The sequence below is a fragment of the Bombina bombina genome, chromosome 1, assembly GCF_027579735.1.
Source record: "Bombina bombina isolate aBomBom1 chromosome 1, aBomBom1.pri, whole genome shotgun sequence".
NCBI lineage: Eukaryota > Metazoa > Chordata > Amphibia > Anura > Bombinatoridae > Bombina > Bombina bombina.
Genome location: NC_069499.1, coordinates 595760504 through 595773874, shown reverse-complemented (window position 1 = coordinate 595773874; position 13371 = coordinate 595760504). Strand labels below are relative to the sequence as shown.

Genomic DNA, 13371 nt, shown 5'->3' with positions numbered 1-13371 from the left:
TTCCGTTAATCGAACAGTCTTTCTCTTGGTAGATATTTCCTATTCCTGTGTTTCAGGGGATGTTTTCTTTACATGCCTCATGGGACATGCTCTCCACTGAAGCTAGCTTGTTAGGTTTGTTGGCGATTTGGGGTTCTCGAAGGTCTCAGGGAGTTTGGTCGTCTCAGGAAGAGACAATATCTATAACTGTTTTTGAAACTCCATGGATTTTCTGAGCACTTCAGACCTGGGGATATATTTAACAAGCAGTGGATGCTGCTTTCTACTCCCATCGTTTCTGGTCCACCAGAAACGGAAGTTAAGAAGCAGCAGTTGTAAGACTGAAATCATCCTGATCTGATACAATCAGGATGATTGACACCCCCTCCTAGCGGCCGATTGGCCACAAGTGAGCAGGGAGTAGCATTGCACATGCATTTCACTAGAAGAGCTTGTGCAATGTTAAATGCAGACAGCGTATGCTATAGTGAATCATTAGTCTCTTCTTACATCGGTTCCCTTTCATTCGCTTCCAATTAGGCATTGTCATGGTGGTTACTTATTTCAATCTTCAAGTTGGTACAAACAGTGCTGTGGCGATGACAGAGGTTTCTTGTAGTCTGAGTTGGCCAGAGTTTCCTCAGTGTTCCATCCCAGCGACTGGTTTTGTGGGGTCATCATCTAGGAAGGGGATTTTAGGGCAGTCCCTACATTAGGGGGACAGTTCCTTAATCAGAAATGTAAAGGTTGGTGACGTGTTGGGATTGATTTCCTGACATTTTGTCTAATCTTCAAATTTTATTTGGGAGGCAGGATATTTATAAATATGGCTTTTTAGTGATTCACGCTTCAATAGCGCTAAGTGAGCTAGTGCTCTGACATTTGCAAAAAAAAATTATTCCTGTGACTCAGTGGTAAAACATAGCTTTTATTTGTAAAAAAAACATTTAAAAAATAAATTCACAGACCTTCAAGATGTCAAAATAGTACTATGTACTCGATGCTGTTACCTCCGACCCCCAATTCGCGTCACCATTGGTGACGCAAATTGGGGGTTAAGCACAGGCAGGTTTGGTAACTGCAGCTAATGAAGGGAGTAACCATAAACTGTATTTTGTCTAATCTACCCACTCTTCAGTGTTGGGTCAAGGTTGAGTAATTCCTTAGGTTTAATTGATAGACGCACCAGCAGTACCTTGAACTTTTCATTTACTTTACCTTTCCTCAAAATGTGCCACTACTGGTGATACTGGCTTAACTCCAGCAGGAACAAATCTATGCATGATAATATCCTCAGCTTGCCCTGTAGGAAGTGGTGTATGTATCTAGTCCATTATTTTATCAGTATCCTCAGTTTTTCATTGACTGCTTGGAGATTGAATGTTTCGTTTTCTGATTTTTTTTTTCTCGGAATCTGTAATATTAGGGTCTGCTTCAGGTTTGTAAGTGGGTTTTTAGAAGGATTTATTTTAAAGTATTAAAAATGTGTGTCTTTCCTAAGTGCTTTTGATCAAGGTAGCATGGCACAGTCTCTTGATCAGTCCTCCAATGGGGCACATTTCTGCCTTTTTGGTTGTTTCTAGCAGTTTGCCCCTCTCCCAGTTATGCAGGCATTTATTCAGGCTTTGGTTAAAATAAGACCTGTTATCAATCCTATTTCTTCTCCATTGAGTTTCTGATTCTATGAGGTTTCAGTATCTTTTCTTTGGAATCTATGTCATCTCTGGATATTGAGCTTCTTTCTCTGTAGGCTTTGTATTTGCTAGCAATTTCTTCAATTAGGAGAGTTTGTGCATTTCCTGCTCTCTTATGCGATTTTCAGTATCTGGTGTTTCATCAGGACAAAGCATTTTTTCAATATTTGTTTGATATCCTAAAGTGTTTTTTTCAGAGAACTTAAAGGGATAGTAAACCACACAATTTTATTTTATGATTCAGATAGAACATACAATTTTAAACACATTTTCAATTTACTTCTATTATCAAATTTGCTTTATTCTCTTGATATCCATTGCTGAATGGACATCATTGCACTACTGGTAGGTAGCTGAACACATCTAGTTATCCAATCACAAGAGACAAATGTGTGCAGGCGCCAATTAGCAGCAGCTCCCACTAGTGTATGGTATGCACGTATTCATTTTTTAACAAGGGATACTAAGAGAACGAAGCACATTTCAAAATAGAAGTAAATTTAAAAATGTCTTAAAATTACATGCTCTATGTGAATCATGCAAGTGTAATGTTGACTTTCCTATCCTTTTACCCAGAAAATTGTGGTTAGTTCCCTATGCCCAAATCCAAAATCTTCTTAAGGGAGATTTTTTTGCTCAATCTGGATGTGGCCAGGGCATTAAAAAAAAAGTCTGGAAAGGCTACTAAAGATTTTTGTCAGCCTTCTAATTTGTTCGTTGCCAGGAGGCAGCTTTTATTTCCTTAGTTTCCTGATTTTTTTCTTGGAGGTGGGACAGGAGTAGTCTTTACATATTCTTTTTAATTTGCTGGGTTTGCCTCAGCAGAGGAAGTTTTTGGAAGAAGTGTCCTTCAGGCAGTGGTTCCTGGTAAATAGGTGTCTGCCTTTCCTTCTTTTCCCACTTATTTCCTTTGTGGACTTCACAGCTTGGGTATTAGTTACCACAAGTAAGGAATTTCATGGACTATTGCCACCTTAGAAAGAAAACATAATTTATTCTTACCCAATAAATGTATTTCTTTCTAGGTGATAGTCCACAAACCCTCACATTTTTCTTACTAGTTGTCAGCACTTCTTGTTGCACCTCTTTACCCTACTATACTTCCTTCTTCTTTCCTTGGCTATATGTACTGGGAGATAGAGGGAAGTAGGAGGGATACTTAAACCTTTGTTGTGGGGTGTCTTTGCCTCCTCCTGGTGGCCAGGAGATGAATTCCCACAAGTAAGGATTTTTGTGGACTATCACCAAGAAAGGAAGGAATTTATCAGGTAAGAATACAATTTTTTTTTTAAATGACTGACTTTTAGTATGGATTCTAGTTGTAAAATAATTGTGACCAATCAATCTCTTTTGTGCTACTTGTGATAACAATAGCGCTACACTTGTTATCTAGACCATTATGGGGAATTTTATTTGAGTTTCATACTCCTTTAAAAAAGATGGTGTGGTCTGATTTGGCACATATAGGGTAACATATTTTGCCTTTCCCTAGTCTACAGGAGCACAAGTTCAGGTGGCTGGAGATATGTTGCCCAATTCCACTGAGAGGGCAGTGACCATCTCAGGGACCCCTGATGCCATCATACAATGTGTGAAGCAAATATGTGTAGTGATGCTGGAGGTACAGTGTATCAGAACAGCGGTAATGTATAAAGACCAACCATAATGCAGAACACTCTGAGGATTACTGTTCTTAGATTTATCATTTATCTCTTAGTTACAGTGCTTCATGAGAAGGCTCAGAGCAGAAACCTGAAATAAATATAAGGATATAAGCAGATAAAATATACACTTTGGGTTATAATATCCATTTTGGACCGATCTTAAAGCATATACAGTATATATGCTCTAGACTAGAAAAGGTTTGGATTTTGGAATATTTGCATCTGTAAAGTGGGACAGTGTGGAGAGGGGGGATGAAACCAAGAGTAAACAACAAACTCTTATGTTATTTAGGCAATATTTACATGTCACAATACAGCTTATACACGCAACCTAAAGGCAGTTTTATAATATTTGTAATATTTTTGTATGCACAGTACCTTCAGAAAGATATTACAGTACTGTAATCAGAAAAGTAATATTTTTTCTTTTAAATAACTATAGACTATTATTTGCATTTTAAAAAACGAAAACCAAACCAAAGACACAAGAGATTGTGACACAGGCTGGGAAAAAATAGTATTTTTAGTTTTTTTTTTTTTTTTTTTAATAAGATATGGGGATTTGTACCTGTATATGTACAATGAAGAATGCTTTCCTTTTAGGAAGGTTATCAGCAGATGACATACGCATCAAATTAATGTGATTCCTGTAGCAGAGTTATGAAATAACAGGGATACAGGTATCTCTATGGTAAATAATATGAACAGATAGCAGATAGTGAACTCTGCGGGAAGAATATGAGCAGGTTACACGTATCCTGAAATAAAGTGATCCTTGTAATGATTTGAGAAGATAACACACACACAGAGTTTCAGTCCAGATTATATATTTTTTCAGGGTTACATTAAAATGTTTATAGGGTTATAGGGCCCCCTATTGGAAAGATATGGAACTATAAAATGTAGTCAATATAGCAAAGATAGAAACAGTATATATACATACTAGGTTCCAGTATGGGATTATCAGGTAAAATTATACAGTACTATGGGAAATACATGTACAAATAACATAGAGATCCTAGATTTAGTCTCACCTTTTCTAATGTTATTACTTGTAGCTAGTTTAAATGGGAACACTCACTCGCATCTGCATTGTATAACATATTAATTGGTTAGACTAGAGAGGCAGAAGAAAATGGAAGAGGTTGTAGAGAGCTCTTAATGTATTTTCCCTACTGATACCTATGTATTTCGATACCTTGGGGTAGAAACTACTACAAAGAGCTAGTAATTACATAAAAATTCAGTTTTTTACTCTAATTTTAGTCTATTGCAGAGTACTTTTTATCTTTGTTTTGATAACAATAAGACCAGCAAGGGTCACCAAGCCACATTATACTAAGTTCCTCAGATACAATGAAACTATTACTTACAAAAACATCTAGCAATAGAAGGCTGCACCTCTAAATGATGGGTTTTGGCCTAAAACATACACCTCATACCCTGAGGTCCTATCAAACCCTAAATTATATAGGGTTATCTTGAGTTCAGTGCTGTCACAAATGTTTGAGGTTACAATTAGCGAGTCTTAAGAATATCCACAACATCTAGGTTTTAAGCCAGTTTATTGAGCAGTATTAGAATGGTAGCTATTTTTGAATAGTTTCAAGAACAGTCATTTTGAAATTCATTTAAAATTAGTGTTTTAGCTACAGCTGTATGCAGCCTCTTACAGCTAATTGAGCAAGAATAAATGTGACCAGCATTATTTGTTCCCAATTGTTTTGTAGATAGAAAGTATGCCATCACACATTTAAATATTTCACCCAATTAAGGACGTACCTTAAAACAGTATTGTGGTAACTTCCATATAAATCATATGAATAATTTACTTTATTTCAAACTTAGCACAAATAACTGCATTTATAACTTTTATTGATAGCTACACAAGTTTTGCACTCTAATTGCTAAGCTAAATGGTAGTCACCAGATAGGTCAGTTATGTTTGCTTGTTATTAAGTTTATATTATTTTAGGAATTATAACTAGGTGGTGTCTTGTTTTTGGGGGGTGCTCTAATATTATCTCTCCCTTTCCTGTCCCTTTTCCTAGTCCCCACCAAAAGGTGCAACCATCCCTTACCGTCCAAAACCCACCTCCGCCCCTGTCATTTTTGCAGGTGGTCAGGTAAGAGCGGACCCACTAGGTGCCTCCACTGCCAACCTCAGCCTATTGCTGCAGCACCAGCCTCTGCCCGTTAGTTTGTAAAGGTTTTCTTGCATGTTATCTCATCCTACATATTTTCACTCATTAAGGAGGAGCATGAGCCCTGAGACCTGCCAAGACCACTATGTTTTTGACCTCTAATGTGGACTTAATCTCCTGCATGAGTTTGGGCATAATATATATTCTTATAATAATTATCCAGTGCTAAGCTAACCCCTTCATTGCCTGATATCTCTTATTGTTTCAATTTCTGGTATTCACTATGTTCTACATAAGGATATGAGAACCAAACTAAATGTATTGTTCTATTCAGATTCGGTTTGTGAAGCTGATTTTGCACCTAGTTTAGATTAGCCCTAAATTGTTTATGATTGTACTTAAAGGTCTGAGAATTGAGCTGATAATTTCTATATAATACTTTGAAACGTCTGGCAGTGTCTCAGAGCTAATGTTCTTGTATCATCCTTTGCATGAATGGTAGGTTACTGACAGAAAAATGTTATAGCCCATGTTGCAATGGAATTTGCTTCAACAATTATTACATTTGTCAACTAAGGTCTTAAATGTATTTACTTACAAACTGAGAATGGTTCTAATATTCTTTATATAGTCTTTAAGAAGATATGTGTCCAGTTAATTCCTTTGACACTTCTTAAGAATAAATACAAAAAGTACGTAAAGCACAATATTTTTGATTAGTATCCTGAACAAATAAAAGAAAATACCAGATATTTGGTATTTGGATGATTCAATGGTAACATCTTATTGGACAGAAAGGATGATGTTTACCCGATCACTTTCTTAGCTTCTAAAGAAGCCATTCATCAGTAATTTGTTCCTCAATATTGATGTGCAGAAAATTATTACCAAAACTGCCTCACATGGTAAATTCTGGCTCCTTTTCCAGTGTTTTTTTCTTCTTCCTCTTTTTCTTTTTGCCCTTCCTGATTGTATAGTTATAATATAAGCGATGTTCTGCACAGCCGCTCTATCCATTGAAGTTATTGGGGGGCGCTAAAGAGATGTCTCTGGTAATTTTGTTTTACCATGGTCTTGTAATACCAGACAGTGTGCTATTCTTAGCCCAGGCCCGCAATATCGATAGCGCACCATGCACTATCAGTAGCGATGGACTTGTATTCTAAGCTATATTGAGCTACCAAGAAACCGTTATTGGTACAGCTATTCCCCAAAGCTAAGTAAAGTAACTGATGATTTCCAGAATAGCTGTCCTCGGCTGTCAGTTCCCCTGAAGGCACATCTGATAAATCCTGTAACTAGAACAAGGCAGAAGTCTGTATTCAAGGTTTAATCCCAAGCAGTAGGCTTTTAGGAATTACTATTGCCATGATGTATGCTGTTTAACTCTATTAGATCCTGACAGTTGTATTCATTCAGAGAGCTATCTCTGGAAATTAAATTAATGAAAGCATACAAGCATAATAAAATTCCATGGTATACTCAGAATGACACAAGATAAACAACATGAGCGACCGAATATACAAAATCCTAGAGATATAATAGCTATAACATTATCTATCCACTTAAAGGGACAGTCAACACCAGAACTTTTGTTGTTTAAAAAGATATCTAATCCCTTTATTACCCATTCCCCAGTTTTGCATTACCAACATTTATAATAATACACGTTTTACCTTTGTGATTAACTTGTATCTAATCCTCTGCAAACTGCCCTCTTTTGACAGACATTCATTTTAGCCAATCAGTGCTTACTCTTTGGTAACTCCACGTGTGTGAGCTCAATGTTATCTATATGACATACATGAACTAATGCCCTCTAGTGGTGTAAAACTTTCAAAATGCATTTAGATAAGGCCTTCAAGGTATAATAAATTAGCATATGAGCATTCTAGGTTTAGCTTTCAACTAAGAATACCAAGAGAATAAAGCAAAATTAGTGATAAAAGTAAATTGGGAAGTTGTTTAAAATTGCATGCCCTATCTGAATCATGAAATTTTATTTAAAACTTGACTGTCCCTTTAAGTGATACAGTGCAAATCTGAAACAGTACAAATATCAAACAAAAAAAGAAAAATGAGAGAAACCTAATTGAGCCTAAGCACAGTATAAAAAATGGTTTTATACACTTTGTTGACTAGATACTTGATACTTGTTGATACTATTGATATTATTGATATATATTCATCCTAGAGAAACACAATAGTATGGACATCTTGAATACAGTTATTTACAAGGAACTTATACCTCTCTAATGAAATGTATAAGACACCTGGTTACACCACCATCTTTTCATTCACATAGTAACATAGAACACAATGTTTTCTCAGTAGCGTCTTTCAACTTTGTAGCACCATGGGAAGTTTGAGTTTTTGTACACCATAAAATAAGATCTAAAGAGATTTCTGTCCATCCACATTGAGGAGCAAACTGTAAACTGATGAAAGCTACCATAAAAGTATGTTTATAGAGGGAATTATATCAGGTCAATTTAAATTTTGTTAATTTGTTATGAGATTGTTTAACATTCAGTAAATACCTTTCATAATAACCATAAAATAACTTAAAAATGTAAATGTCCTCAACTCATTTAGATGAGCTATTATTTCAATACTGACATACAAAGCTCATGGTATTAAATTGAACTTTACACAGAAGCTGTTCGAGACCCTTAATTTCCTCTCGCTGTAAATATTGACTTTTGTGTTGGTCGTGCCATCTATGTTCTCCTGGATGAGCATAAATCATCTGTATGGCTACAGTAATCTTAAAATATTGTGTGAGGGTCTCATACTGTGTCAGAGTTATCAAAAGAACAAAACCAACTCTCATTCAACTTGCAAAATTCAAATTTGAACGATTTATTTATTATAATCACCATTGCTGCCTACAGTGTGACTGTATTGCATGTATACATAGAACTGGGTACTCTACATCACACTGATATTGATCTTTGTTTCTTATTCTTTTCAGGCCTATTCCATTCAAGGACAGTATGCCATTCCTCACCCAGATGTGAGTTCACATCTTATACCTCTTTGCGCTCTTCTCTTCCTGGTTTTCTACCCCAGCATGCTTGTGTTACTGATAATTAATATTAGACCATAATATTAATGTCTGAGATGGGAGCTCTGTATCCATTTTGGGCAGCTATGGGACATGTGATGCGCTAGCAGGAGTTCTTTACTGCTTTATGGTTCTCTTCATTTAAAACCCACCACCAATCTTGATTTCCCAGTTTGGTTACTGATTTACAGCAATGAATTAGTCAAAGTATATTCTTGTCACACAGGCTTCTGTAGAGGGGGTGCAGGAGGAAACAAATGCCCCCCCCCCCTAGAATTTTGCTTTTTATATCCAAGCATAAGCACCCACATGAGCTCCTTTATAATACCAACGAGCTGCCATTTAAAAAAAAATGTTTTAAAACGATGAGCACACGTACAACAAGCACTGCCTTTTCTTGTTATTTTGTTGGAAGCATTTCATTTGGCCTCACCCCCCGCCCCCAAGAAATTTAAGGGACTGGCATTATGGATCACATTCATTTTGGGTCTGTTCTGATCACATGGTTATAGTCACTGTCACTAGTGCTGAATTTCAAAAATGGCGAAACATTTTTATTCCATAGAGGAATGGAATAACAAAGAGAACGAGAGTCAGTATGGCTATTTCCCTGCTCTCACTCACAGGCTGAAAGAACAAGCACTTAATTCACTTGCAATGGGATAAAATGTAGAGTACTTACTCACATCAATCAAATTGTAATTTAGTTCCAGGCGTTACATAAAAGTAATATTTATTATTAATTCTTAGTGTGTTTTTTCTAATAATATTTGTTATAGTGGCTTTAGTTGTATTTGCTTCATATAGTCATAATTAAAGGGGACATACAAGTGTAATTTTTTATTTAAAAAGATACAAAGCGGCTCATAAAAATGCAATATACTTCAAATATTACCTTTTAGCTCTATATTTTGCATCCAGAAGTTGTCTTTCTTCCATACTCTGGTGATGTTACATGAAAGGTTAGTGCTTGCCTGGAGAAGAAGTGCATGCATGGTAATTACTGCCATATGCCGAAATTATTTGGCAGCATGGGGGTGTGGTAAGGGGACACTATTCAAATAAAAAAGTTGCCTTTATAAAGTAATATTTAAAAGTATATTGTATTTTCATAGTTAACAGGGTGATGCTTTTAAATTTAAATTAAAATATTTTTTGTCCTATTAAGAACCTTTCTTAGTTCTTCAGATTAAGACCCCCAAGCCCTGTTGTATTCTACATGTCTCATGGCTCCCTGGTGCTGTGTTTTATTTTATAATTTGACTGTTTTCTTGTGCCTGTGACTTCTTGTACTCTCTAACAATTACCTTCTTAGTTCTAATGTCCCTCCTACCCCCAGCAGTTGACCAAGCTCCACCAGTTGGCCATGCAGCAAACCCCCTTTACTCCCCTTGGACAGACCACCCCTGCTTTCCCTGGTACGTACCCAACTTTCCCTTTCTAGATTCTTCCTTCTTTTTCACATCTCGGGCATATCCACATTTTTGTATTTCATGGTTCATAAATGTTAGATGTTGTAACAAGTACTAGAATTAGCCACATGCTTATAGGTCTTTGATAAAGCTAGCACTGCTTGTCATACTGTCTGCTTCTGAAATTGTGTATTGTAAACTTCTATGTAGATAACTGCTGTTCAAAAAATGCAAGAAAACAGAGGGGCGCCTCATGTGTGGTATAATCAGATGATATGATACAAAACAAACAGAATGGAGCCAAATGAGTACTCACATACTATTGAAGTACACCTATGTGCTGGTAGAGACAAGCTGCAATTTCAGATGGGTGTGACAGCTCACCCTCCAGGCAATGCTGTGTGGCTGGTGAGAAATTAGAAAGCACAAACAGAAAGCACTACATGTGCAGACCATTAAAGATATAACCGGCAAAATCTCTTAGATGATACAGATGGGTACTCACATACTCCTGTAGCACACTTATGTGCTGGTAGAGGCAGGCTGTCATTTTAAGGCAGGTGTAGCAGCTCACCCTAGGTGTAGATTCTTAGTTGTGCAGGAGTGTAGGTCCCAGTGAACATTCAGCAAAGGCAAAAGGTAGGAAGAGAAATCCACTCAGAGTGCATTTGGAATAAAATATAGCTATTTATTAAAAACAAAAATAAAAAACAACACAGCAGTTGTTGTGATAAGTGGATAAAAGGGTTAACAATGACACCCCACAAATGCAACGCGTTTCTCGGTTTAAAACCGTTTCATCAGGCATATACTCATTCTTCATCCTTTTAAGGCAGAGGTAGGATGAAGAATGAGTATATGCCTGATGAAACGGTTTTAAACCGAGAAACGCGTTGTATTTGTGGGGTGTCATTGTTAACCCTTTTATCCACTTATCACAACAACTGCTGTGTTGTTTTTTATTTTTGTTTTTAATAAATAGCTATATTTTATTCCAAATGCACTCTGAGTGGATTTCTCTTCCTACCTTTTGCCTTTGCTGAATGTTCACTGGGACCTACACTCCTGCACAACTAAGAATCTACACCTAGGGTGAGCTGCTACACCTGCCTTAAAATGACAGCCTGCCTCTACCAGCACATAAGTGTGCTACAGGAGTATGTGAGTACCCATCTGTATCATCTAAGAGATTTTGCCGGTTATATCTTTAATGGTCTGCACATGTAGTGCTTTCTGTTTGTGCTTTCTAATTTCTCACCAGCCACACAGCATTGCCTGGAGGGTGAGCTGTCACACCCATCTGAAATTGCAGCTTGTCTCTACCAGCACATAGGTGTGCTTCAATAGTATGTGAGTACTCATTTGGCTCCATTCTGTTTGTTTTGTATCATATCATCTGATTATACCACACATGAGGCGCCCCTCTGTTTTCTTGCATTTTTTCAGCTTTACCCGGACCAGTCGGTGAGGAGGAGGCAGCCTACATAAGAACATTTTATATCCCTTCTTCTCCGGTCATCCGGGCATATATTTCCAAGAAAGACTTTGGTCTCTGTGTTATCCTTTATTCAAAGGTTTTATTTAAAGGTTTTATACATTTGTTTGGTTCTTGTAATATATGAATTGCTCTGTATTATCCATGCATAGTGATTTATTTTTGCACTGATTTATCCATGTACTTTTAGCGCCCCCTATATTTGGTTGTTTTAACTGCTGTTCAAGTAGTGAGGCTGCTGGATGCAAGAAATGTCTCATCAGTTTCTGAGCTTTTTTAGAAGATGTAAGAAAATGCTAATCTTCCTAAGGGCAAAAGAGATAAATATATTTCTTGTTTGATCCTTAGGAGAAAAGCTGACCTTACATTCCTCTGAAGAAGCTCAAAATTTGATGGGCCAGTCAGCAGGTAAAAATGACTAAAATAGAATTTTTGTTGTAGACTTATATGCAGTAAATTACATATATTTGTGCTTTAGTAAGATGAGAGCAAATAGCTATACTTGTAGAAAGAACTACATATATTAAATATAAGTGCAGATGCATGTGTAATGACAGATTTATTTATGGTTTCACTTTCAAAGTTAGATAAATATACTGATTTAATGATAAGATTATAGGCTTGCATGGATTTGCTGCTGAAGAAAGTCTGGGATCATTAATTATATGAAATATGGATAAACCTCTTGCTATGTAGGTGTGTTTTTTTATTTAGATGTGAGATGAGGTGTGTAGACACGTGTGCAGTTTCATTAATGTTAGACATATAGGGGCTGATTTATCAAGCTCGCCGGAAACAGAAGTTATGAAGTAGCGGTCTAAAGACCGCTGCTCCATAACTTGTCCGCCTGCTCTGAGGCTGCGGACAGAAATCAATCCGATCGAATACGATTGGGTTTATTGACACGCCCTGCTAGAGGCCGATTGACAGCGAATCTACAGGGGGCGGCATTGCACCAGCAGTTTACAAGAACTGCTGGTGCAATGATAAATGCCGATAGCGTATGCTGTCGGCATTTATCGATGTGCAGCAGACATGATACGCTACATCATATCATGTCCGCTCGCACATTAATAAATATACCCCATAGAATGAGTAATTATTCCAGATGTTAAATAAATCAACCAGAAATATGCGAAGTGAGGAAAGGGTTAATGTGGCTATGTAAATCATGTGATGTAATACTTGGGAGACAGTTCCAGAGAAAATCAATATGTTCTATATGTTCAAGAACAAAGAACAAGGTGCAGTAAATAGTATGGGTTTCCAACAAACAAGCAGCTCCGTATATGTAAAATACTAGTACTGACACATGTCCATAGTAAATAGAGGGAAATGAATCCCTGTGTGCAGTTAATTGGAAACAGTACCTGCTGGCAAAAGACGTGGCCAGGTAAAGACCTGGCTGAAGTACACTCACCGATCTGTCCTCACGAAGTCCAGGCTCCGTCACAGATACTGCCGGTAAAGTGTCACTGCACTCTTCTGCTATTACAGTCTCCTCTCTCCTCCAGTCGTCCCAGCGAAGACCAGGCTTCGTCACAGTAGGTCCCGGTAAAGAAACGCTACACCAATGCGCAGCTCCTTGCTTCACTCCACAATGAAGCCGCTAAACCGGAAATGACCACAACACTCTGTGAACCAATGGAGGCGCTGGAAGCAGGAGGTGCATCCGGAGGCTTGTCCATCTCAGCCAATGCAGGTTTTCAAACATCTGTACTAGATGTAGTCTCCCATCAAAGCCGACTCCACGGCTGCCACTATGGAAGCGTTACTGCTCGTTAGGGCATAAAGACATCCAACCCAAAGAAATGAGCAGTAACCAAAGTAGAAATGTGATAAAACGTAGCTTTTAATACAGCAAAAACGTTAAAAGTTCATGGAGGTACAAAGATACAAAAGGAAATAAGACAGTA

General features: G+C 37.3%; 1 protein-coding gene across 1 annotated transcript in view; it reads left to right on the top strand.

Moving 5' to 3' along the window:
• The window catches only part of PCBP3 (poly(rC) binding protein 3), a 60555-nt gene that overhangs the window by 22670 nt on the left and 24514 nt on the right, over positions 1–13371 (top strand). Inside the window, exons 6-9 of the mRNA XM_053691044.1 lie at positions 3166–3294; positions 5389–5532; positions 8456–8497; positions 9891–9966. Of these exons, the coding sequence (XP_053547019.1) occupies positions 3166–3294; positions 5389–5532; positions 8456–8497; positions 9891–9966 (391 nt within the window). The remainder of the gene's footprint in view (positions 1–3165; positions 3295–5388; positions 5533–8455; positions 8498–9890; positions 9967–13371) is intronic.